This window comes from Salmo salar, chromosome ssa06 (assembly GCF_905237065.1).
Source record: "Salmo salar chromosome ssa06, Ssal_v3.1, whole genome shotgun sequence".
In the NCBI taxonomy this organism is placed as follows: domain Eukaryota; kingdom Metazoa; phylum Chordata; class Actinopteri; order Salmoniformes; family Salmonidae; genus Salmo; species Salmo salar.
This window is the reverse complement of record NC_059447.1, coordinates 3,380,001-3,407,850: the sequence shown is the minus strand read 5'-3', so window position 1 is coordinate 3,407,850 and position 27,850 is coordinate 3,380,001. Positions and strand designations below refer to the sequence as shown.

Sequence of the window (27,850 nt, the reverse complement as noted above, 5' to 3'; positions counted from 1 at the left end):
TTTACCTCAACATTCCCCTGGAGAAGACAGAGTGACAACACAAGCTTTTTAGTGGGGCTGAGTTGACTACTAGCGAGAGAAGACAGAGTGGCTCGATGCTGGTTGATGAATTTGACAATGAATGTACCTGGAAAATAGTTTTTTCTTGACCAGAGGTGACTGAATTAATGTTCAGACTTATTGAAAATCGTTATATTAATGAAGTATAATTTCAAAACATGAGCATAAAACCAGGTAATTATAAACATGAATCATAATAATATTACTATACAGTAATCTGTTAAATGCTTTTTCAGTCCTTCCTCTTGCGTTAGCAGTGTGGAAAGGGACAGAAAGAAGCGCAGGGAGTGGTGGTGTATCCAGGGAGAACTAAACTAACCTTCTGAAATGTCATTAGTTGTCTTATGCTGCCATCTATTGGAATTATTAAGCAACTGCAGTAGTACTTAATTAATAATGTGTAATTCCTTACTAAAGTAGTAATTACTCAGAATTACAAAATATAACATTTTCTACTTCATTTTACCACTTACAAAAATAAAATAACAATTTATAGCATAACAAACAATTAAACTGACATAAACCAAAAACAATTAATTTAGTTAATTTAGTTAATTTAGTTAATTACCAAATTGAGCCGGTCGGTCACATTTGAGAGTGAGGCAGATATATAGCATTTTGCAAAAAAAACATGATTTGTGTATCTCTAAAGTGAAAACATCAAGTGATAGATTTTAAACAAATACCTGTCTGTGAGAGATGTAATGTTTGTCTCTGTTGTGTTGTAGACCAATCAAGCAGGAGAGACCAGCCTCCCCTGTTCCCAGCTGTGTGTCCATGAAGAGTGACCAGTCTATGGATCCTCCTAATCACTTTAGAGAGGGAGACTTTTCTACTGAACAAAGGTAAGAAGAACTCATGGGTCATGGTCAGAGAGTTAAACAACACTGTCTCTAGACATTTCTCCTCTCCCATTTTCCCATTTATTTATCTTGTTTTCATAATCCATAGGCTAATACTTCTGTCCATTTTCATAGTCCTAAAACAATATTAAACAAACACAACGTTCCCTCACGGTGTGTGTGTGTGTGTGTGTCTCTGTCTCTCTGCCTGTCTCTCTGCCTATCTCTCTGCCTGTCTCTCTGTCTGTCTGCCTGTCTCTGCCTTCCCTGTAGCTCAGTTGGTAGAGCATGGTGTTTGCAACACCAGGGTTGTGGGTTCGATTCCCACGGGGGGCCAGCACAGGAAAAAAAAATAAAAAATGTATGAAATTGTATGAAATGTATGCATTCACTACTGTAAGTCGCTCTGGATAAGAGCGTCTGCTAAATGACTAAAATGTAAATGTAAAATGTCTTTCTAATTTCTGTCTTTCTCTGTCTGTGTGTCTGTGTTTCTGTGTTTGTCTGCCTGTCTTTCTGTCTCTGTGTTTGTCTGTCTGTCTCTCTGTGTCTGTCTGTCTCTCTGCCTGTCTTTCTGTCTCTGTCTGTCTGTCTGTCTGTCCGTACTCACTCCCTGGATGAGGAGATGTAATCTCATGTTTTGTCCACAGAAACCAACAGGAGAGATCAGAGTCAGAGATTCTCAGTGGTCAGTCTTCCCAGAGTCATCAAACAGACCTGGACTCCATATTCAGTGTATGTGGTCCTGTTATGTACATTTGTTTTTGTTTACCTCAAGTAAAGTTGATGTGTCAATCATTCATTAATGTGTTGATGAGAAAGCATTTCTTCTCTTGCTTAACTTATTTACTTGATTTATTTCAGTTGCTTGAAGAGAATATTATGACATTTGTGAAGAACGAGCTGAAGATGTTCAAGAGGATTCTTAGTCCAGAACTCCCAGAATGCTTTGAGAGTCAGAAGCAGGATAAGGAAGTGGTGGATGCTGAAGATGAGAAGCAGGAGAGCAGTGCCAGAGAGGGGGCTCTGAAGATCACACTGCACGTCCTGAGGAAAATGAACCAGAAGGAGCTTGCTGACACATTGGAGAGAAGTAAGATCTGTCTGCCTCATGTTGAATGCTGTTTTATAACATTTAAAAGCTGTAGCTAAAGTCCAGCTAAAGTAGCTGTGTAACTCAATGATATTGTAGCAGCCTTAACACTGTTAGGTTCTAATGTTCAGAGTAAATAACTCACGGACACTAGAGAAACTTAACCAGGTTTAATTCTTCCCAAAGGGTCCTTACAGCTGTAATTCAGACAACAAAAACCATTTCACACAAGCACTGATATGTAACCCTTTCTCCTAGGCTGAGTCTCCTCCTACACAACTGAACAGCCAATGTATCTATGTTGCTAGACAGAACCTTAGTGATATCTGTTCTTCCTCACTTCATCTGACCTGATCTCTGCCCCAAATTGCTCACTCCTCCCTAAATCACGGCTGTCATGGTGACTTGTACCAGACTGTGTCTCTTCTCCTCCCAGAGGATCCCTGATGGCTAACAATAACATATCCTGACATAATGTAAACGCCATACATTACCCTCTCTCCCTCAGTGACATATCCTGACATAATGTAAACGATATACATTACCCTCTCTCCCTCAGTGACATATCCTGACATAATGTAAACGTTATACATTACCCTCTCTCCCTCAGTGACATATCCTGACATAATGTAAACGATATACATTACCCTCTCTCCCTCAGTGACATATCCTGACATAATGTAAACGTTATACATCTATTCCTCAGTGACATTATACGTTTCTAAGATCTCTACCCGTCTCCCCTTATCAATGCCTGCCACATGTAATCGCTTCCCTGCACTCAACACATTCCAAGATTAATTGCACACACTATATACCTTCCTGCTACAGAACCTCCTACTTAACTTCTGGTGTAGACCATCTAAACCTCAGTACTCCCTCAGTGACATGAATAAGTATATTTTATATTCTCAAAACCCAACAACACAACACCTATTTACCTCATGAAGTAGCAGCAGGATGTGTTGTGATGATTCATTTAGAGAGAGAGAGAGACAACATTAATAATACCATCAATAATACCAATAATAATATAATCAGTCACACCAGTCTGTAATGCATTATGAAAACATTTACACATTGATACAGCCAGTTAAGAGAATAAATGATTATAATTTAACATTTTATAACAGTCCTACACTACTGTAGACATTAAAACAGACGTAATATTAATATCCTGTGTTATTTCTTCATTCAGATGAGCTTGCTGTGATTTGCCAACGAGAACTCAAATCTAATCTAAAGAAGAAGTTTCAATGTGTATTTGAGGGGATCGCTAAACAAGGAAACCCAACACTTCTCAATAAGATCTACACAGAGCTCTACATCACAGAGGGTGGAACAGGAGAGGTCAATAATGAACATGAGCTGAGACAGATTGAGACAACAACCAGGAAACAAGCAAGACCAGAGACTGCAATCAAATGTAACGACATCTTCAAACCCTTAACTGGACAAGACAAATGTATCAGAACTGTGCTGACAAAGGGAGTTGCTGGCATTGGAAAAACAGTCTCTGTGCAGAAGTTCATTCTGGACTGGGCTGAAGGAAAAGAAAATCAGGATGTCCAATTTGTATTTTCATTCCCTTTCCGGGAGCTGAATTTGATGAAAGAGGACAAACACACTTTCATTGAACTTCTTAATCACTTCTCAATGGAAACCAAACAATCAAGAATCTCCAACTTTGACAAGTACAAAGTTCTGTTTATCTTTGATGGTCTGGATGAGTGCCGACTGCCCCTAGACTTCCAGAAGAACAAGATCTGTTGTGACGTCACAGAGTCAACCTCAGTGGATGTTCTGCTGACAAATCTCATCAAGGGAAATCTGCTTCCCTCTGCTCTCCTCTGGATAACTACCCGACCTGCAGCAGCCAATAAGATCCCTTCATGGTGTGTTGGCCAGGTGACAGAGGTACGAGGGTTCAATGACCCACAGAAGGAGGAGTACTTCAGGAAGAGATTCAGTGATGAGGACCTGGCCAGCAGAATCATCTCACACATAAAGACATCAAGGAGCCTCCACATCATGTGCCACATTCCAGTCTTCTGTTGGATTTCTGCAACAGTCCTTGAACACATGCTGAAACATAAGAGAGAAGAGATGCCCAAGACTCTGACTGAGATGTACACACACCTTGTGGTGTTTCATACCAAACAAAATAATGAAAAGTATCTTGGGAAAGAAGAAACAGGTCCACACTGGAATAAAGAGAGCATTCTGTCACTGGGAAAACTGGCTTTTCAACAGCTTGTGAATGGCAATCTGATGTTCTATGAAGCAGACCTGAAAGAGGCTGGCATTGATGTCAATGAAGCCTCAGTGTACTCAGGATTGTGTACACAGCTCTTTAAAGAGGAATGTGGGCTGTACCAGGACAAGGTGTACTGCTTTGTTCATCTGAGCATTCAGGAGTTTCTGGCTGCTGTATATGTGTTCCTCTCATTCATCAACAACAATGAGAATCTAATGGCCGAACTGCAATCAACATCCATGAACTTTTCTGTGAGGATCAAACAAAGGCGTAAAGTTACTTTCTACAAGAGTGCTGTGGATCAAGCCTTACAAAGTGAGACAGGAAACCTGGACCTGTTCCTCCGCTTCCTTCTGGGCCTCTCACTGGAGTCCAATCAGAAACACTTACGAGGTCTACTGACAAAGACAAGAAGCAGCTCACAGAGCCATGAAGAAACAGTCAAGTACATCAAGGAGAAGATCAGGAAGAATCCCTCTCCAGAGAGGTGCATCAATCTGTTCCACTGTCTGAATGAACTGAATGACCATTCTCTAGTGGAGGAGATCCAAAGATACCTGAGATCAGGAAGTGTCTCAAAACCCAAACTGTCACCTGCGCAGTGGTCAGCTCTGGTCTTTGTGTTGCTGACTTCAGAAAAGGAGCTAAATGTGTTTGACCTGAAGAAATACTCCAGATCAGAGGAAGGTCTTCTGAGGCTGCTGCCAGTGGTCAAAGCCTCCAGAGTTGTTCTGTGAGTAAATAAAATGACATATAAGAACTAATCATCAGGAAGCAATATTCAGTTTTGCGAAAAATATGTATTATAATATGTTTATAATATTATATTGAATAACATATTGATTAAATGCATTGATTTTCACATTAGTATAACAAAATGACCATACAATTCTAGAAGACGGATGATGAATCTATATGTTGTTTGGGAGAATAAACCAAATGCATCTGCCATTGTCCTTCTACACTACTGGTGTTAAATGAACAGTGTGTTTGTGAAGTCATGATGATTTCTTTGTCAGGCTGTCAGGCTGTGGAGTCACAGAGGAAGGCTGTGCTTCTCTGGTCTCAGCTCTGAAGTCAAACCCCTCACACCTGAGAGAGCTGGATCTGAGTAATAATGACCTGAAGAATTCAGGAGTGAAGCTGCTCTCTGCTGGGCTGGGGAATCCCCACTGTAAACTGGAGACTCTGAGGTCAGTATTCCTGTAGTTGGTCAACAAGTGATTCTGTTCACCAGATCCACATGTGTTTACCAGGCACACATAGTCCACACCATATGTGTTTGGACAGTGAAGCTTACAGTTTTAAATGTGGTGCTATGCTCCAGCATTTTGGATTTGAGTTAGAATGTTTCATATTAGGCGACAGTACAGAATGTCACCTTTTATTTGAGGTTAATGGAGAGAGGTTAGTATGTTTTGTTGTAGCCTCTGAAACTCTCACATTATTATTCATGATTCATTCATGATCTTTCTCAATCATGGCAGTCACAGGCTTGATGTAGTCATTACGTTCAAAGAATGTGGGACCAAATACTATACTTTTGACTACTTTAATACACTATAAGTGAATTGGTCAGAATTAGAGGTAGACCGATTCTGATTTTTCGGCAATACCGATTATTGGAGGACCCAAAAAAATCCGATACCGATTAATCATATATATATATATATATATAAATAAATAATGACAATTACAACAATACCGAATGAACACTTACTTAAACTTAATATAATACATAAATCAAATCTATTTAGAATCAAATAAATAATGAAACATGTTCAAATTGGTTTAAATAATGCAAAAACACAGTGTTGAAGAAGAAAGTAAAAGTGCAATATGTGCCATGTAAAAAGCTAACTTTTAAGTTACTTGCTCAGAACATATGAAAGCTGGTGGTTCAATATTCCCAGTTCTTCAATATTCCCAGTTAAGAAGTTTTAGGTTGTAGTTATTATAGGGATAATGATGCACCGACTATTTCGCTCTATACCATTTGTATTTAATATACCTTTCACTATTGGATGTTTTAATCAGCACTTTAGTATTGCCAGCCTAATCTCAGGGTTGATAGGCTTGAAGTCATAAACAGCGCTGTGCTTCAAACATTGCTATGAGCTGCTGGCAAACGCAGTAAAGTTTGAATGAATGCTTACGAACCTGCTGCTGGCTACCACCGCTCAGTCAGACGGCTCTATCAAATATCAAATCATAGACTTAATTATAATATAATAAACACATAAATACGAGCCTTTGGTCATTAATATGGTCAAATTCGGAAATTATCATTTCGAAAACAAAATGTTTATTCTTTCAGTGAAATACGGAACCGTTCCGTATTTTATCGAACGGGTGGCAACCCTAAGTCTAAATATTGCTGTTACATTGCACAACCTTCAATGTTATGTCATAATTATGTAAAATTCTGGCAAATTAGTTCACAACGAGCCAGGCGGCCCAAACTGTTGCATATACCCTGACTCTGCTTGCACAATGCAAGAGAAGGGACACAATTTTCCTAGGTAATATTGCCTGCTAACATTAATTTATTTTAACTCAATATACAGGTTTAAAAATATATACTTCTGTGTATTGATTTTAAGAAAGGCATTGATGTTTATGGTTAGGTACATTTGTGCAAAGATTGTGCTTTTTTCGGCAATGCGCTTTTGGGCTAGGTGGCACCAAATCGTCCCACCTACGTAACAGCCAGTTGAATCCTGTAGCGCGATTTTCAAATACCTTAGAAATGCTATTACTTCAATTTCTCAAACATATGACTATTTTACAGCATTTTAAAGACAAGACTCTCGTTAATCTAACCACACTGTCCGATTTCAAAAAGGCTTTACAACGAAAGCAAAACATTAGATTATTATAAATAATCAGACACCCATTTTTCAAGCTAGCATATAATGTCACAAAAACCCAGAAGACAGCTAAATGCAGCACTAACCTTTGATGATCTTCATCAGATGACACACCTAGGACATTATGTTATACAATACATGCATGTTTTGTTCAATCAAGTTCATATTTATATCAAAAAACAGCTTTTTACATTAGCATGTGACGTTCAGAACTAGCTTACCCCCCGCAAACTTCCGGGGAATTTAGTAACAATTTACTAAATTACTCACGATAAACGTTCACAAAAAGTATAACAATTATTTTAAGAATTATAGATACAGAACTCCTCTATGCACTCGATATGTCCGATTTTAAAATAGCTTTTTGGTGAAAGCACATTTTGCAATATTCTAAGTACATAGCCCAGCCATCACGGGCTAGCTATTTAGACACCCAGCACGTTTAGCCTTCACCAAAATCAGATTTACTATAACAAAAATGTTATTACCTTTCCTGTTCTTCGTCAGAATGCACTCCCAGGACTTCTACTTCAATAACAAATGTTGGTTTGGTCCCAAATAATCCATCGTTATATCCAAACAGTGTCGTTTTGTTCGTGCGTTCTAGACACTATCCGAAATGGTAAATAAGGGTCGCGCGCATGGCGCATTTCGTGACAAAACATTTCTAAATATTCCATTACCGTACTTCGAAGCATGTTAACCGCTGTTTAAAATCAATTTTTATGCAATTTATCTCGTAAAAAAGCGATAATATTCCGACCGGGAATCTGCGTTTCGGTAAATAGAGGGAAAAAAAGAAAGACGGGGGCGGCCAGTGCACGAGCCTAAGCCCTTTGTCCTCTGATCGGCCACTTGACAAAGGCGATAAAGTGCTTCAGCCTGGGGCTGCAATGACGACATTCTGTTTTTTCCCGGGCTCTGAGAGCCTATGGGAGCCGTGGGAAGTGTCACGTTACCGCAGAGATCCTTTGTTTTGGAAAGAGATGTCAAAGAAAGCCAATAAATGGTCAGACAGGCCACTTCCTGTAAAGGAATCTCTCAGGTTTTTGCCTGCCATATGAGTTCTGTTATACTCACAGACACCATTCAAACAGTTTTAGAAATGTTAGGGTGTTTTCTATCCATATCTAATAAGTATATGCATATTCTAGTTACTGGGTAGGAGTGGTAACCAGATTAAATCGGGTACGTTTTTTATCCGGCGGTGTAAATACTGCCCCCTAGCCCTAACAGGTTAAATCATCACCCGTTTGGCGAAGTTGAAGTAGGCTGTGATTCGATGATAAATTAACAGCCACCACATTGATTATATGGAACGCAGGACAAGCTAGTTAACCTAGTAATGTCATCAACCATGTGTAGTTAACTAGTGATTATGTTTTTATAAGATAAGTTTAATGCTAGCTAGCAACTTACCTTGGCTGCTTGCTGCACTCGCGTAACAGGTGGTCAGCCTGCCACGCAGTTTCCTTGTGGATTGCAATTTAATCGGCCATAATCGGCGTCCAAAAATGCAGATTACTGATTATTATGAAAACTTGAAATTGGCCCTAATTAATCGGCCATGCCGATTAATTGTCGACCTCTAGTCAGAATACTTATGACTTCTTCAAATAGGGAGACTTGATATTTAAAGTGTTTACATTTTTCTAAATGGTGAAACAGATACAGTGGCTTGTGTAAGTATTCACCCCCCTTGGCATTTTTCCTATTTTGTTGCCTTACAACCTGGAATTAAAATAGATTTTTGGGGGGTTTGTATCATTTATTTTACACAACATGCCTACCACTTTGAAGATGCAAAATATTTGTTATTGTGAAACAAACAAGAAATAAGACAAAAAAACAGAACATTTGAGCGTGCATATCTATTCACCCCCCCCAAAGTCAATACTTTGTAGAGCCACCTTTTGCAGCAATTACAGCTGCAAGTCCCTTGGTGTATGTCTCTATAAACTTGGCACATCTAGCCACTGGGATGTTTGCCCATTCTTCAAGGCAAAACTGCTCCAGCTCCTTCAAGTTGGATGGGTTCCTCTGGTGTACAGCAATCTTTAAGTCATGCCACAGATCCCCAATTGGATTGAGGTCTGGGCTTTGACTAGGCCATTCCAAGTATTTTGACCTTTACTGCTTTTTAAACTGGTCCGGTCAGTCGACTCAAATATTCGTACTATACATCTTTCTCTCTACAAGTAATATTAGGATCATTTATAATAATGATACATTCATTAATTAATAGATATGGCAGGTTTCAGGACAGAAAATGTTGAAAAAATGTATTGCCACTTTTTAAACGACCAAAGAATAGCAGTGTGATTTTAATAGGATTTTACTCTTTGTCAGGTTGTCAGGCTGTGGAGTCACAGAGGAAGGCTGTGCTTCTCTGGTCTCAGCTCTGAGGTCAAATCCCTCACACCTGAGAGAGCTGGACCTGAGTAACAATGACCTGAAGGATTCAGGAGTGAAGCTGCTCTCTGCTGGACTGGGGAATCCCCACTGTAAACTGGAGACTCTGAGGTCAGTATTCCTGTAGTTGGTAAACAAGTGATAACTGTTCACCAGATCCACATGTGTTTACCAGGCACACATAGTCCACACCATATGTGTTTCGACAGTGAAGCATACCATTTTTGTCACAAGTGTAGAGAGGAGTAGGCAGGAGGCAGTCACAGGTTTAGAACTACTGAGTGTATTAAAGCACCATAGATAAAAGCGTGACAAAACCCAAGTACTCAGGAAATATTAGGAGAGATTCTTCTCAGGAAAACCACCAACATTTACAATGACCGACAAAGACAAATGACATATATATATATATATATATATATATATATATATATATACATATATACTGTCACGGTTGTCGTAGGAATGAGCGGACCAAAGTGCAGCTTGTGTGTCGTTCCACATTTTATTTATACTGTGAAACTATGCAATACATAAATAAACTGAATGACAAAACAACAAACCGTGACGCAGAGGTGAAACATACACTACTCAAAATTAATCTCCCACAAACCCAGGTGGGACAAACACCAACTTAAATATGACCTCCAATTAGAGACAACGATGACCAGCTGCCTCTAATTGGAGATCATCTCAAACAAAGCCCAACATAGAAATACAAAAACTAGAACAACCCAACATAGAAATACAAAACTAGAACATAACATAGAAAAACTAAACTAGAACACCCCCCTGTCATGCCCTGACCTACTCTACCATAGAAAATAACAGCTTACCATGGTCAGGACGTGACAGTACCCCCCCCCCAAAGGTGCAGACTCCAAATGCAACTAAACAACAAAAAACAAAAGGGAGGGTGGTGAGGGTAACAAGTGTCTATGGCAGCTCTGGTGCAGTACACAGAACCTTATCATCCAGCGAATCCTCCAGTAGAGGAGGCAGCTCTGGTTCGGGGCGTAACCCCCGCTCCGCCCGCTGATCCCTCCGCTTTTGCATCACTGGACCGTGGATCATCACTGGAGGTTCTAGACTGCAGACCGCCGCTGGAGGTTCTGGACTGGAGACCGGCGCTGGAGGTTCTGGACTGCAGACACCCGCTGGACGTTCTGGACTGCAGACCGTCGCTGAAGACTCCGGACTGGAGGACGTCACTGGAGGCACCGAACTGGAGGCCGTCGCTGGAGGCTCCGGACTGGAGGCCGTCTCAGGAGGTTCCGGACTGTGGGCCGTCTCAGGAGGTTCCGGACTGTGGGTCGTCTCAGGAGGTTCCAGACTGTGGGTCGTCTCAGGAGGTTCCAGACTGTGGGTCGTCTCAGGAGGTTCCGGACTCGGGGCCGTCTCAGGAGGTTCCGGACTCGGGGCCGTCTCAGGAGGTTCCGGACTGTGGGCCGTCTCAGGAGGTTCCGGACTGTGGGCCGTCTCAAGAGGTTCCGGACTGTAGGCCGTCTCAGGAGGTTCCGGACTGTAGGCCGTCTCAGGAGGTTCCGGACTGTAGAACGTCGCCGGAAGCTCTGGACTGGGAACTGTCGCCGGAAGCTCTGGACTGGGAACTGTCACCGGAAGCTCTGGACTGGGAATGCACACTGGAGGCCTGATGCGTGGGGCTGGCATAGGTGGTGCCAGACTGGTAACACGCACCTCAGGGCAAGTGCGGGGAGCAGGAACAGGGCGTACCAGGCTGGATAGACTCACTGAAGGCTGGGTACGTGGGGCAGGCACAGGATATACTGGACCGTGGAGGCGCACTGGAGGTCTCGAGCGTAGAGCTGGCACCACTCGTCCTGGCTGGATGCTTACTTTCGCCCGGCAAACGCAGGGAGCGGGCACAGGACGCACTGGGCGTTGGCTCAGGTCTCCACACTAACTCTGCCAATCTCCCCGTGTGCCCCCCCAAAAAAAAATTTGGGGCCTGGACGTACACCTCCATGGCTTTAGTCTCTGCATGCGAGAGAGGGTAGATGTGCCCCCGCGGTAGGATAGAACCAGGCAGTAGGTCGATAGTGCAGTCCCATGGGCGATGAGGGGGCAGGCATGCTCCTCGGCCTGTCACTTCCTCGCCTGGTTCTCCTTTTGGGACAGGTGTTCCAAGGATGGTCCGACTCCCCGCAGTAGGAGCAGAGACCCTGTTGACGGTGGCGTTGACGTTCCTCTGGGGGAAAGTGCGTCGTGCCCACGTCCATAGGTTCAGTCTCGCTGGAGATTCCTGGGAGAGACCCGAAACCCCTGGATGGGCGACGACGGGCATGAGCTGGTCCAGCGTGAGGTCCTCATCGCGACAGGTCAGCTCGGTCTGGACGTCTGCCTGTAGCCAGCGGAAAACCGTTAACAGGTCCTGGTTGTTCCAGCCAGTGGATGCAGCCACCGTCCGGAAATCCAGAGCATACTCAGACTCTGTCCTGGACCCCTGGTGTAGATGGAGGAGACGCTCACCTCCCTCTCACCTCCCTCTCGGCCCTCTGTTGGGTGGTCGAAGACGGCACGGAAGAGTTGGGTGAAGCGCTCATAGGATTGCACTTCTGGACCGTCCCTCTCCCAGACGGCGTGTGCCCACTCCAGAGCCTGTCAGCACCGAGATCACCAAGGCCAACTTATCCCTCTTAGAGGCCGTCCCGGCATGACGGGCAAGGTGGAGGTCACACTGCAGGAGAAACCCCATACAGTGAGCTGGGGTGCGGTCAATCCGCTCCGGGAGGGGCAGGTGGACGTTGCTGATCAGACCGGGTGTTGTAGATGGTGGTGGCGTGGCTGGAACGACCGCGGGGAGCTGGGAAGGTGGTGGTGTAGCCTGCAGATGGCGTACGGTCCGGAGCACCTCGTCCATGGGAGTCCCGAGGTGCTCCAGGTACGAGTCGTGGTGGAGGAGATCCTATAGCGGAGAGGTTGGGAAGTCCTGCTGCTTCCTGTTCTCTTGGGTCGGTCATAATAATGTACAATAATAAAGTACTCAGGAAATAGTAGGAGAGATTCCTCTCAGAAAAACAAGCAACATTTACAATGACCGACAAAGACAAATGACAGAGGGAGTATATATACAGTGATAGAGTGGGGATTGGAACCAGGTGTGTGTAATGACGACGAGACAAGTCCGGGGTTGATGAGTAAAGGGCGTTTGCCAGCAGCAGGTTTGGCAGCAGCTAGAAGGCTGGCGACGCCAAACGCCTGAGCTGGACAGGAGGGGGGAGCCAAAGCAAAGGCTGGTGTCACAGTTTTAAATTTGACACTATGCTCCAGCATTTTGGATTTGAGATAGAACATTCCATAGTAGCTGACAGTACAGAATGTCACCTTTTACTTAAAGGTATTCATAAATATATATTTTACCGTTTACAAATGAAAGCACTTCATGTAAGTCGTAAGTATTTGGACAAATTCATTTAACCAAAGGTTTAGTATTTGGTCCCATATTCCATGCCTCTAGTGATTACATCAATCTTGTGATTCTACTAACTTGTTGAATTCATTTACAGTTTGTTTTGTTCGTGTTTTGGATGATGTTTTTCCTAATAGAAACTGAATGGTGAATAATGTCCCGTCATTTTGGAGTCACTTAACTTTTATTGTCAGTAAGAAAAGAAGATGTTTCTGAACACTTCTACATTCATGTGGATGCTACCATGATTATGAATAATCATGAATGAATCGTGAATGATGACGAATAACAAAGCTATAGAGGCACAAATATCAGAAAAAATGCTAATCCCCCTGTTATTGGTAATGGTGAGAGGTTAGCATGTTTTGTTGTAGCCTCTGTTATTGGTAATGGTGAGAGGTTAGCATGTTTTGTTGTAGCCTCTGTTATTGGTAATTGTGAGAGGTTAGCATGTTTTGTTGTAGCCTCTGTTATTGGTAATGGTGAGAGGTTAGCATGTTTTGTTGTAGCCTCTGTTATTGGTAATGGTGAGAGGTTAGCATGTTTTGTTGTAGCCTCTGTTATTGGTAATGGTGAGAGGTTAGCATATTTTGTTGTAGCCTCTGTTATTGGTAATGGTGAGAGGTTAGCATGTTTTGTTGTAGTCTCTGTTATTGGTAATGGTGAGAGGTTAGCATGTTTTGTTGTACTCTCTGTTATTGGTAATGGTGAGAGATTAGCATGTTTTGTTGTAGCCTCTGTAACTTTCTCACTCATGATTATCATTCATGATTCATTCATTATTTTCTTAGTCATGGCATCAGGATTATTTTAGTCATGTTTAGAAACATGTTATCTGCTCACTTGTAAAGAAAATTACTCCAGTCATCATCCACCATTCGGTTACTATTGGGAAAAATACAACCAAAACAAATGGCAAATGCATATCATATGAAACATTTGATCTCAAATCTAAAATGTTGGAGTATAGAGACACATTTAAAATGTTAGCTTCACTGTCAAAATAGATTGTATACTCAATACAATCTAAATCTGATACCTCACTGTCTGTCTTGACTGATACTGCTTTTTAAAATGGTCTGGTCAGTCTACTCAAATATTTGTACTATACATGTTTCTATCTGCAGGCAATACTTTGATAAATTGTTATTTCTAATAATGAAACATCCGTTTATGAATAAACTCAGCAAAAAAAGAAATGGCCCTTTTTCAGGACCCGGTGTTTCAAAGATAATTCGTAATAATCAAAATAACAGATCTTAAGGGTTTAAACACTGTTTCCCACGCTTGTTCAATGAACCATAAACAATGAATGAAAATGCACCTGTGGAACGGTCGTTAAGACACTAACAGCTTACAGATGGTAGGCAATTAAGGTCACAGTAATGAAAACTTAGGACACTAAAGAGGCCTTTCTACTGACTCTGAAAAACACAAAAAAAAAGATGCCCAGGGTCCCTGCTCATCTGCATGAACTCGGCTTAGGCATGCTGCAAGGAGGCATGAGGACTGCAGATGTGGCCAGGGAAATAAATTGCAATGTCCATACGGTGAGACGCCTAAGACAGCGCTACAGGGAGACAGGATGGACAGCTGATTGTCCTCGCAGTGGCAGACCACGTGTAACAAAACCTGCACAGAATCGGTAAATCCGAACATCACACCTGCGGGACAGGTACAGGATGGCAACAACAACTGCCTGAGTTACACCAGGAACGCACAATCCCTCCATCAGTGCTCAGACTGTCCTCAATAGGCTGAGAGAGGCTGGATGGAGGGCTTGTAGGCCTGTTGTAAGGCAGGTCCTCACCAGACATCACCGGCAACAACGTCGCCTATGGGCACAAACCTACCGTCGCTGGACCAAACAGGACTGGCAAAAAGTGCTCTTCACTGACGAGTCGTGGTTTTGTCTCACCAGGGGTGATGGTCGGATTCGCGTTTATCGTCGAAAGAATGAGCGTTACACCTAGGCCTGTACTCTGGAGCGGGATCGATTTGGTGGTGGAGGGTCCGTCATGGTCTGGGGCGGTGTGTCACAGCATCATCGGACTAAGCTTGTTGTCATTGCAGGCAATCTCAACGCTGTGCATTACAGGGACGACATCCTCCTCCCTCATGTGGTACCCTTCCTGCAGGCTCATCCTGACATGACCTTCCAGCATGACAATGCCACCAGCAGTACTGCTCGTTTTGTGCGTGATTTCCTGCAAGACAGGAATGTTCTGCCATGGCCAGCGAAGAGCCCGGATCTCAATCCCATTGAGCACGTCTGGGACCTGTTGGGTCGGAGGGTGAGGGCTAGGGCCATTCCCCCCAGAAATGTCCGGGAACTTGTATGTGCCTTGGTGGAAGAGTGGGGTAACATCTCACAGCAAGAACTGGCAAATCTGGTGCAGTCCACGAGGAGGAGATGCACTGCAGTACTTAATGCAGCTGGTGGCCACACCAGATACTGACTGTTACTTTTGATTTTGACCCCCACTTTGTTCAGGGACACATTATTCAATTTCTGTTAGTCACATATCTGTGGAACTTGTTCAGTTTGTGTCTCAGTTGTTGAATCTTGTTATGTTCATACAAATATTTACAGATGGTAAGTTTGCTGAAAATAAACGCAGTTCACAGTGCTGAGTTTAGATATGGCAGGTTTCAGGATACTGATGTATCTGAACATTTTGAAAAAAAATTTACTGCCACTATTTTCACCACCAACGAATAGCAGTGTGATTTTAATATGATTTGACTCTTTGCAGGCTGTCAGGCTGTGGAGTCACAGAGGAAGGCTGTGCTTCTCTGGTCTCAGCTCTGAAGTCAAACCCCTCACACCTGAGAGAGCTGGATCTGAGTAACAATGACTTGAAGGATTCAGGAGTGAAAGTGCTCTCTGCTGGACTGGGGAATCCCCACTGTAAACTGGAGACTCTGAGGTCAGTATTCCTGTAGTTGGTCAACAAGTGATAACTGTTCACCAGATCCACATGTGTTTACCAGACACACATAGTCCACATCATAGGTGTTTGGACAGTGAAGCTTACAGTTTTACATTTTGGATTTGAGATGAAATGTTTCAAATTAGGTGACAGTACAGAATGTCACCTTTTGATTTAAAGGTATTTATACACATATTTTACCGTTTAGATATGAAAGCACTTTATATATGTAGTTCTCCCATTTGAAAAATATTAAATTATATGGACAAATTAATTTAGTCAAGAGTTTAGTATTTAGTCCAATATTCCATGCCTGCAGTGATTACATCAAGCTTGTGATTCTACTAACTTGTTGAATGCATTTGCAGTTTGTCTTGGTTGTGTTTTGGATTATGTTTTTCCTAATAGAAACTGAATGGTGAATAATGTTTTGTCATTTTGGAGTCACTTCACTTGTATTGTCAGTAAGAATAGAATATGTTTCTGAACACTTCTACATTCATGTGGATGCTACTATGATTACGAATAATCATGAATTAATCATGAATAATGACGAATAACAAAGTTATAGAGGCACAAAGATCAGAATAAATGCTAACCTCCCCTGTTATTGGAGGTTAGCATGTTTTGTTGTAGCCTCTGATATTGGTAATGGTGAGAGGTTAGCATGTTTTGTTGTAGCCTCTGATATTGGTAATGGTGAGAGGTTAGCATGTTTTGTTGTATCCTCTGTTATTGGTAATGGTGAGAGGTTAGTATGTTTTGTTGTAGCCTCTGTTATTGGTAATGGTGAGAGGTTAGCATGTTTTGTTGTAGTCTCTGTTATTGGTAATGGTGAGAGGTTAGCATGTTTTGTTGTAGTCTCTGTTATTGGTAATGGTGAGAGGTTAGCATGTTTTGTTGTAGTCTCTGTTATTGGTAATGGTGAGAGGTTAGCATGTTTTCTTGTAGCGTCTAACTTTCTCAATAATTATTGTTCATGATTCATTCATAATTTGTAATAATCATGGCATCATCAGGATTAATTTAGTAGTGTTTAGAAACATGTTATCTACTCACTTAGACAGAAAATTACTCCAGTCACCATCCACCATTTTAATATTGAGCAAAAGACAACCCAGAACACAACAAAAACAAACTGCAAATGCAATCAACGAGTTTGAGTCACAAGCTTCATGTAGTCACTGTGTTCAAGGAATATCTGACCAAATACTAAACTTATAACTACTTTAATACACTATAAGTGAATTGGTCAAAATACTTATGACTTCTACAAATAGGGGGACTAGATACATAAAGTGATTTTATTTTTCTAAATGGTGAAACAGATATGTATGAAAATATCCTCAAATAAAAGGTGACATTATATACTGTCACCTCATATGAAACATTTGATCTGAAATCCAAAAGGTTAGAGTGTAGAGCCTCATTTAAAATGTTAGCTTCACTGTCAAAATAGATATGGTGTGGACTGTGTACTCAATATAATCTAAATCTGATACCTCACTGTCAGTCTTCTGACTGATACTGCTTTTTAAACTGGTCTGGTCATTCCACTCAAATATTTGTTAATATGCATATTTCTATCTACAAGCAATACTTTGATAATTTGTCATTTCAAAAAATGATACATTCATTTTTGAATAGATATGGCAGGTTTCAGGACACTGATGTATCAGAAAATGTTGAAAAAATATACTGCCACTATTTTCACCACCAAAGAATAGCAGTGTGATTTTAATAACAACCTGTCTGTCATTGTATTTCTTCTGTGTTGGCAGACTCACTGGCTGTAAACTCACAGACACATCCTGTAAAGTGTTGGCCTCAGTTCTCAGCTCAAACCCCTCACACCTGAGAGAGTTGGATCTGAGAAACAATGACCTGAAGGATTCAGGAGTGAAGCTACTCTCTGCTGGACTGGGGAATCCCCACTGTAAACTGGAGACTCTGAGGTCAGTATTCCTGTAGTTGGTCAACAAGTGATAACTGTTCACCAGATCCACATGTGTTTACCAGACACAATTAGTCCACACCAAATGTGTTTGAACAGTGAAGGTTACAGTTTTAAATTTGGTGCTATGCTCCAGCATTTTGGACTTGAGATATAATGTTTCATATTAGGTGACAGTACAGAATCTCACCTTTTATTTTAAGGTATTCATACATACAGTTGAAGTCAGAAGTTTACATACACTTAGGTTGGAGTCATTAAAACTTGTTTTTCAACCACTCCACAAATTTCTTGTTAACAAACTATAGCTTTGGCAAGTTGGTTAGGACATCAACTTTGTGCATGACACAAGTCATTTTTCCAACAATTGTTTACAGACAGATTCTTTCACTTATAATTCACTGTATCACATTTCCAGTGGGTCAGAAGTTTACATACTCTAAGTTGACTGTGCCTTTAAACAGTTTGGAAAATTCCAGAAAATGTTGTCATGGCTTTAGAAGCTTCTGATAGGCTAATTGACATAATTTGAGTCAATTGGAGGTGTAGCTGTGGATGTATTTCAAGGTACACCTTCAAACTCAGTGCCTCTTTGCTTGACATCATGGGAAAATCAAAAAAAATCAGCCAAGACCTCAGAAAAAAATTGTAGACCTCCACAAGTCTGGTTCATCCTTGGGAACAATTTCCAAATGCCTGAAGGTACCACGTTCATCTGTACAAACAATAGTACGCAAGTACAAACACCATGGAACCACGCAGCCGTCATACCGCTCAGGAAGGAAACGCATTCTGTCTCCTAGAGATTAACGTACTTTGGTGCGAAAAGTGCAAATCAATCCCAGAACAACAGCAAAGGACCTTGTGAAGATGCTGGAGGAAACAGGTACAAATGTATCTATATCCACAGTAAAACGAGTCTTATATCGACATAACATGAAAGGCCACTCAGCAAGGAAGAAGCCACTGCTCCAAACCGCCATAAAAATGCCAGAATACAGTTTGCAACTGCACATGGGGACAAAGATCGTACTTTTTGGAGAAATGTGTTCTGGTCTGTTGAAACAAAAATAGAACTGTTTGGCCATAATGACCATCGTTATGTTTGGAGGAAAAAGGGGATGCTTGCAAGCTGAAGAACACCATCCCAACCGTGAAGCACAGGGGTGGCAGCATCATGTTGTGGGGGTGCTTTGCTGCAGGAGGGACTGGTGCACTTCACAAAATAGATGGCATCATGAGGTAGGAAAATGATGTGGATATATTGAAGCAACGTCTCAAGACATCAGTCAGGAAGTTAAAGCTTGGTCGCAAAATGGGTCTTCCAAATGAACAATGACCCCAAGCATACTTCCAAAGTTGTGGCAAAAGGGCTTAAGGACAACCAAGTCAAGGTATTGGAGTGGCCATCACAAAGCCCTGACCTCAATCCTATAGAACATTTGTGGGCAGAACTGAAAAAGTGTGTGCGAGCAAGGAGGCCTACAAACCTGACTCCGTTACACCAGCTCTGTCAGGAGGAATGGGCCAAAATTCACCCAACTTATTGTGGGAATCTTGTGGAAAGCTACCCGAAATGTTTGACCCAAGTTAAACAATTTAAAGGCAATGCTCCTAAATCCTAATTGAGTTTATGTAAACTTCTGACCCACTGGGAATGTGATGAAATAAATAAAAGATAAAATAAATCATTCTCTGAACTATTATTCTGACATTTCACATTCTTAAAATAAAGTGGTGATCCTACCTGACCTAAAACAGGGAATTTTTACTCGGATTAAATGTCAAGAATTGTGAAAAACTGAGTTTAAATGTATTTGGCTAAGGTGTATGTAAACTTCCGACTTCAACTGTATATATTTTACAGTTTAGAAATGAAAGCACTTTATGTATGTACAGTAGTTCTCCCATTTGAAAAAGTCGTAATTATTTGGACGAATTAATTTTGTCATAAGTTTAGCATTTGGTCCCATATTCCATGCCTACAGTGATTACATCAAGCTTGTGATTCTACTAACATGTTGAATGCATTTGCAGTTTGTCTTGGTTGTGTTTTGGATGATGTTTTTCCTAATAGAAACTGAATGGTAAATAATGTCCTGTCATTTTGGAGTCACTTCACTTGTATTGTCAGTGAGAATAGAAGATGTTTCTGAACACTTCTACATTCATGTGGATGTTACCATGATTATGAATAATCATGAATGAATCGTGAATGATGATCAATGAGAAAGTTACAGAGGCACAAAGATCAGAATAAATGCTAACCTCTCATGTTATTGGTGATGGTGAGAGGTTAGCATGTTTTGTTGTAGTCTCTGTTATTGGTAATGGAGAGAGGTTAGCATGTTTTGTTGTAGTCTCTGTTATTGGTAATGGTGAGAGGTTAGCATGTTTTGTTGTAGCCTCTGTTATTGGTAATGGTGAGAGGTTAGCATGTTTTGTTGTAGCCTCTGTTATTGGTAATGGTGAGAGGTTAGCATGTTTTGTTGTAGCCTCTGTAACTTTCTCACTCATTATTATTCATGATTCATTCATTATTTTTCTTAATCATGGCATCATCATGATTCATTTTGTAGTGTTTAGAAACATGTTATCTACTCACTTAGACAGAAAATTACTCCAGTTATCATCCACCATTCAGTTACTTTTGGGCAAAACATAACCTCAAACACAACCAAAACAAACTGCAAATAAACCAATGAGTTTACAACAAATACTGAATTGGTCTGAATACTTATGACTTCTTCAAATAGGGGGTCTGAATAAATAAAGTGCTATTATTTTTCTAAATGTTTAAACAGATATGTATGAAAATATCCTCAAATAAAAGGTGACATTATATAATGTCAGCTCATAAAAATAAATTGATCTCAAATCCAAAATGCTGGAGTATAGAGCCACATTTAAAATGTTGGCTTCATTGTCAAAATAGATATGGTGTGGACTGTGTACTCAATACAATCTAAATCTGGTACCTCACTGTCTGTCTTTTGACTGATACTGCTTTATAAACTGGTCTGGTCAGTCTACTCAAATATTTGTACTAAACATGTTTCTCTCTACAAGCAATACTTTGATAATTTGTCATTTCTAATAATCATACATTCATGTATTTATGAATAGATATGGCAGGTTTCAGGACACTGATATATCTGAATATGATGAGAAAATATACTGCCACTATTTTCAACACCAAAGAATAGCAGTGTGGTTTTAATATGATTTTACTCTTTGTCAGGCTGTCTAGTCACAGAGGAAGGCTGTGCTTCTCTGGTCTCAGCTCTGAGGTCAAACCCCTCACACCTGAGAGAGCTGGATCTGGGTAACAATGACCTGAAGGATTCAGTAGTGAAAGTGCTCTCTGCTGGACTGGGGAATCCCCACTGTAAACTGGAGACTCTGAGGTCAGTATGCCTGTAGTTGGTCAACAAGTGATAACTGTTCACCAGATCCACATGTGTTTACCAGGCACACATAGTCCACACCATGTGTTTGGACAGTGAAGCTTACAGTTTTAAAGTTGGTGCTATGCTCCAACATTTAGGAGTTGCGCAACGACTACTAGGCAGGTAGCCTTGTGGTTAGAGCGTTGGACTAGTAACCGTAAGGTTGCTGGATCGAATCCCCAAGCTGACAAAGTAAACATCTGTTGTTCTTCCCCTGACCAAGGCAGTTAACCCACTGTTCCTAGGCTGTCATTGAAAATAAGAATTTGTCCTTAACTGACTTGCCTTGTTAAATAAAGGTTAAATATTAGGTGACAGTACAGAATGTCAGTTTTTATTTGAGTGTATTTTCATATTTATCTGTGTTACCATTTAGAAATGAAAGCATTTTATGTATCTAGTTCTCCCATTTGAAGAAGTCTTACATATTTGGACATATTCACTGATATTGTTTTGAAGTAGACATACGTTTAGTATAGGTCCCATATTCCATGTCTGCAGTGATTACATCAAGCTTGTGATTCTACAAATCACAACCAAAACAAACTGCAAATGCAACCAATGAGTTTACAACCTTGAGTAGAGTCACAGGCTTGATGTTGTCATTGCGTTCAAGGAATATCAGACCAAATACTAAACTTTTGACCACTTTAATACACTATAAGTCTGGACCCATACAAATCAGCCGGGCGAAACAATCTGGATCCTCTATTTCTAAAATTATCTAGCGAAATTGTTACAACCCTTATTACTAGCCTGTTCAACCTCTCTTTCGTATCGTCTGAGATTCCCAAAGATTGGAAAGCTGCCGCGGTCATCCCCCTCTTCAAAGGGGATGACACTCTAGACCCAAACTGCTACAGACCTATATCTATCCTAACCTGCCTTTCTAAGGTCTTCGAAAGCTAAGTTAACTAACAGATCACCGACCATTTCAAATACCACCGTACCTTCTCCGCTATGCAATCTGGTTTCCGAGCTGGTCATGGGTGCACCTCAGCCACGCTCAAGGTCCTAAATGACATCATAACCGCCATCGAACAGAGACATTACTGTGCAGCCGTATTCATCGACCTGGCCAAGGCTTTCGACTCTGTCAATCACCACATTCTTATTGGCTGAATCGACTGCCTATTGGTTTTTCAAATGATTGCCTCGCCTGGTTTACCAACTACTTCTCTGATAGAGTTCAGTGTGTCAAATCGGAGGGTCTGTTGTCCGGACCTCTGGCAGTCTCTATGGGTGTGCCACAGGGTTCAATTCTCGGGCCGACTCTCTTCTCTGTATACATCAATGATGTTGCTCTTGCTGCGGGTGAGTCTCTGATCCACCTCTACGCAGATGACATCATTCTGTATACTTCTGGCCCCTCTTTGGACACTGTGTTAACTAACCTCCAGACGAGCTTCAATACCATACAACTCTCCTTCCGTGGCCTCCAACTGCTCTTAAACGCAAGTAAAACTAAATGCATGCTATTCAATCGATCACTGCCCGCACCTGCTCGCCCGTCCAGCATCACTACTCTGGACGGCTCTGACTTAGAATACGTGGACATCTACAAATACCTGGGTGTCTGGTTAGACTGTAAACTCTCCTTCCAGACTCACATTAAGCATCTCCAATCCAAAATTAAATGTAGAATCGGATTCCTATTTCGCAACAAAGCATCCTTCACTCATGCTGCCAAACATACCCTCGTAAAACTGACCATCCTACCGATCCTCGACTTCGGTGATGTCATCTATAAAATAGCCTCCAACACTCTACTCAACAAACTGGATGCAGTCTATCACAGTGCCATCCATTTTGTCACCAAAGCCCCATACACTACCCGCCATTGCGATGTGTACGCTCTCGTTGGTTGGCCCTCGCTTCATACTCGTCGCCAAACCCACTGGCTACAGGTTATCTACAAGTCTCTGCTAGGAAAAGCCCCGCCTTATCTCAGCTCACTGGTCACCATAGCAGCACCCACACGTAGCACGCGCTCCAGCAGGTATATCTCACTGGTCACCCCCAAAGCCAATTCCTCCTTTGGTCATCTTTCCTTCCAGTTCTCTGCTGCCAATGACTGGAACGAACTGCAAAAATCTCTGAAGCTGGAGACTCATATCTCCCTCACTAGCTTTAAGCACCAGCTGTCAGAGCAGCACACAGATCACTGCACCTGTACATAGCCCATCTGTAAACAGCACATCTATCTACCTACCTCATCCCCATACTGTATTTATTTATTTATCTTGCTCCTTGGCACCCCAGTATTCAGTGTTTAATTGCTATTTTGTAATTACTTCGCCACCATGGCCTATTTATTGCCTTAACTTACCTCATTTGCACTCACTGTATATAGACATTGTTTTATTTTGTTCTACTGTATTATTGACTGTATGTTTTGTTTATTCCATGTGTAACTCTGTGTTGTTGTATGTGTCAAATTGCTATGCTTTACCTTGGCCAGGTCGCAGTTGCAAATGAGAACTTGTTCTCAACTAGCCTACCTGGTTAAATAAAGGTGAAATAAATAAATAAAAATAACAAAAATAAGTGTATTGGTCAGAATACTTATGACTTCTTCAAATAGGAGGACTAGATACATAAAGTGCTTTTATTTTTCTAAATGGTGAAACAGATATGTATGAAAATACCCTCAAATAAAAGGTGACATTATATACTGTCAACTCATATGAAACATTTGATCTGAAATCCAAAATGCTGGAATATAGAGCCACATTTAAAATGTCAGCTTCACTGTCAAAATAGATATGGTGTGGACTGTATACTCTATCTTTTTATATATTTTTTTCAAAAAACTCAATCTTAAAACACTCTCCTGCAACCCGCCTCACCAATTAAAAAATATATATATATTATTTACCTCAAATCTGAAATCCACAACAGAAGCTAGCCAGAGGTTAGCCAGAGGTTGGCCAGTTCACTGGCTAACGTTGGAGTTCAGCTAGCGACGGTTGGCTGTCATCAGCTATCCCTTAGCTCGAAAAGCTATCGCCAGTTTTGTACAGCGCGACTCAGACCAGAGCATACCGGACCTATTTTCTCTCCATATCCCCGGATTTCTACCGCAGGTTCTGGACATTTACACCTGGATCTTGCAGCTAGCTAGCTGCTACCTGAGTGACTATTGGCTAACGTCGGTCCCGGAGCTAACATCAATTATTCCGGAGCTAGCCACCTGAAGAGTTCCATCAGCCACTCCTGGGCTACAATCGCCTATCCGGACCCGTTTTACTGCCGATGCGGAGCCCCATCGGGCCTTCACGACTGGACTATCAACGTTATCTGCCTGAGGGAGTTATCCAACTGGCCCCTCCGTCGCGATGTAACCTGAACGCCCATCTGCGGCCCGCTAATTGTTAGCTGTCTTATCGGCTGCTATCTGAATAGGTCTATCGGACAATTTTCTTGGGCCACTATAACTATAACTATTTTGCCAATTGGACTGGTCCCCCCTACCACATGGAACCCCACTAATCTACAGACGGAAACGCACGAGGTGGCTAAAAACAGACCTCCCTCCATCTTCTGCCAGCTTGCTACCTATGGCCCGGCTAGCTGTCTGAATCTCACTGGACTCTTATGATCACTCGGCTAAGCATGCCTCTCCTTAATGTCAATATGCCTTGTCCATTGCTGTTCTGGTTAGTGTTTATTGGCTTATTTCATTGTAGAGCCTCTAGCCCTGCTCATTATACCTTATCCAACCTTTCAGTTCCACCACCCACACATCTTCTGTTCCTCTGGTGATGTAGAGGTGAATCCAGGCCCTGCAGTGCCTAGCTCCACTCCTATTCCCCAGGCGCTCTCTTTTGATGACTTCTGTAATAATAGCCTTGGTTTCATGCATGTTAACATTAGAAGCCTCCTCCCTAAGTTTGTTTTATTCACTGCTTTAGCACACTCTGCCAACCCGGATGTCCTAGCCGTGTCTGAATCCTGGCTTAGGAAGTCCACCAAAAACTCTGAAATCTTCATCCCTAACTCCAACATTTTCAGACAAGATAGAACGGCCAAAGGGGGTGGTGTTGCAATCTACTGCAGAGATAGCCTGCAGTGTTCTGTCCTACTATCCAGGTCTGTACCCAAACAATTTGAACTTCTACTTTTAAAAATCCATCTTTCTAAAAACAAGTCTCTCACCGTTGCCGCCTGCTATAGACCATCCTCTGCCCCCAGAAGTGCTCTGGACACCATATGTGAACTGATTGCCCCCTATCTATCTTCAGAGCTCGTGCTGCTAGATAACCTAAACTGGGACATGCTTAACACCCCAGCCATCCTACATTCTAAGCTTGATGCCGCACCTTCTCCGCTATGCAATCTGGTTTCAGAGCTGGTCATGGGTGCACCTCAGCCACGCTCAAGGTCCTTAACGATATCATAACCGCCATCGATAAGAAACAATACTGTGCTGCCGTATTCATTGACCTGGCCAAGGCTTTCGACTCTGTCAATCACCACATCCTCATCGGCAGACTCAATAGCCTTGGTTTCTTAAATGATTGCCTCGCCTGGTTCACCAACTACTTCTCTGATAGAGTTCAATGTGTCAAATCGGATGGCCTGTTGTCCGGGCCTCTGGTAGTCTCTATGGGGGTGCCACAGGGTTCAAATCTTGGGCCAACTCTTCTCTGTATACATCAATGATGTCGATCTTGCTGCTGGTGAGTCTCTGATCCACCTCTACGCAGACAACATCATTCTGTATACTTCTGGCCCTTCTTTGGACACTGTGTTAATAACTAACCTCCAGACGAGCTTCAATGCCATACAACTCTCCTTCCGTGACCTCCAACTACTCTTAAATACAAGTAAAACTAAATGCATGCTCTTCAACCGATCGCTGCCTGCACCTGCCCGCCCGTACAGCATCACTACTCTGGACGGTTCTGACTTAGAATATGTGGACAACTACAAATACCTAGGTGTCTGGTTAGACTGTATGCTCTCCTTCCAGACTCACATCAAACATCTCCAATCCAAAGTTAAATCTCGAAATGGCTTCCTATTTTGCAACAAATCATCCTTCACTCATGCTGCCAAACATACCCTCGTAAAACTGACCATCCTACCGATCCTTGTCTTCGGCGATGTCATTTACAAAATAGCGTCCAATACTCTACTCAATAAACTGGATGCAGTCTATCACAGTGCCATCCGTATTGTCACCAAAGCCCCATATACTACCCTCCACTGCGACCTGTACGCTCTAGTTGGCTGACCCTCGCTTCATACTCGTCGCCAAACCCACTGGCTCCAGGTCATCTACAAGAACCTGCTAGGTAAAGTCCCCCCTTATCTCCACTCACTGGTCACCATAGCAGCACCCACCTGTAGCATGCGCTCCAGCAGGTATATCTCACTGGTCACCCCCAAAGCCAATTCCTCCTTTGGCTGTCTCTCCTTCCAGTTCTCTGCTGCCAATGACTGGAACGAACTACAAAAATCTCTGAAACTGGAAACACTTATCTCCCTCACTAGCTTTAAGCACCATCTGTCAGAGCAGATCACAGATCACTGCACCTGTACATAGCCCATCTATAATTTAGCCCAAACAACTACCTCTTCCCCTGCCCATCTATAATTTAGCCCAAACAACTACCTCTTTCAATGTTCATATCAGACACGTTTGACTTATCAGGATAGTTAAGACACACATTCTTTCCACCACTTGGACAAAGTTATATGCTGACTGTGTGTGTGTCCAGTGTGTCCAGTGTGTCCACTGTGTGTGTGTGTTTTGTGTGTGTGTGTCCAGTGTGTGTGTGTGTGTGTGTGTGTGTCCCAGTGTGTGTCCAGTATGTTTGTGTCCAGTGTGTGTGTGTGTGTCGAGTGTGTGTCCAGTGTTTGTGTGTGTGTCCAGTGTGTGTGTCCAGTAAGTGTCTCAAGGTTGTGTGTGTGTGTCCAATTTGTGTACGCCTCCACTGTGTGTGTGTGTCCCCAGTGTCCACACACACACACACACACACACACACACACACACACACACACACACACACACACACACACACACACACACACAGGAAACACTTGCTGTACACACTGGACACACTGAACACACACACACACACACTTGAGACACTTACTGGACACCCACACTGAACACATGCACTGGACACACACGCACTGGACACACACACACTGGACACACACTCACTGGACATACACTGGACACACACAGTGGACACACACACACACTGGACACACACACACTGGACACACACTGGACACACACACTGGAGACACACACACACACACACACACACACACACTGGACACACAACCACACACTGGACACACAACCACACAGTGGACACACAACCACACAGTGGACACACACACACAGTCGACACACACGCAAACACACTGGACACACACACACAAACACAAACACACACACACACACACACTGGACATACATTGGACACACACACACACACACACACACACACACACACACACACACACACACTGGACACACACACACAATGGACACACACACACAATGGACACACACACAGTGGACACACAC

At 42.2% G+C, this 27,850-nt stretch overlaps 1 protein-coding gene across 1 annotated transcript in view; it reads left to right on the top strand.

The window, feature by feature from the left end:
* Nucleotides 1-1,775: 1,775 nt before the first annotated feature.
* The window catches only part of LOC106591106 (NACHT, LRR and PYD domains-containing protein 12-like), a gene marked incomplete at its 5' end in the record, with an annotated part of 67,034 nt that continues 40,959 nt past the window's right edge, over nt 1,776-27,850 (top strand). The window contains 6 exons of the mRNA XM_045719558.1: nt 1,776-1,995; nt 3,194-4,985; nt 9,472-9,645; nt 17,679-17,856; nt 20,188-20,191; nt 21,093-21,258. Of these exons, the coding sequence (XP_045575514.1) occupies nt 1,776-1,995; nt 3,194-4,985; nt 9,472-9,645; nt 17,679-17,856; nt 20,188-20,191; nt 21,093-21,258 (2,534 nt within the window). The remainder of the gene's footprint in view (nt 1,996-3,193; nt 4,986-9,471; nt 9,646-17,678; nt 17,857-20,187; nt 20,192-21,092; nt 21,259-27,850) is intronic.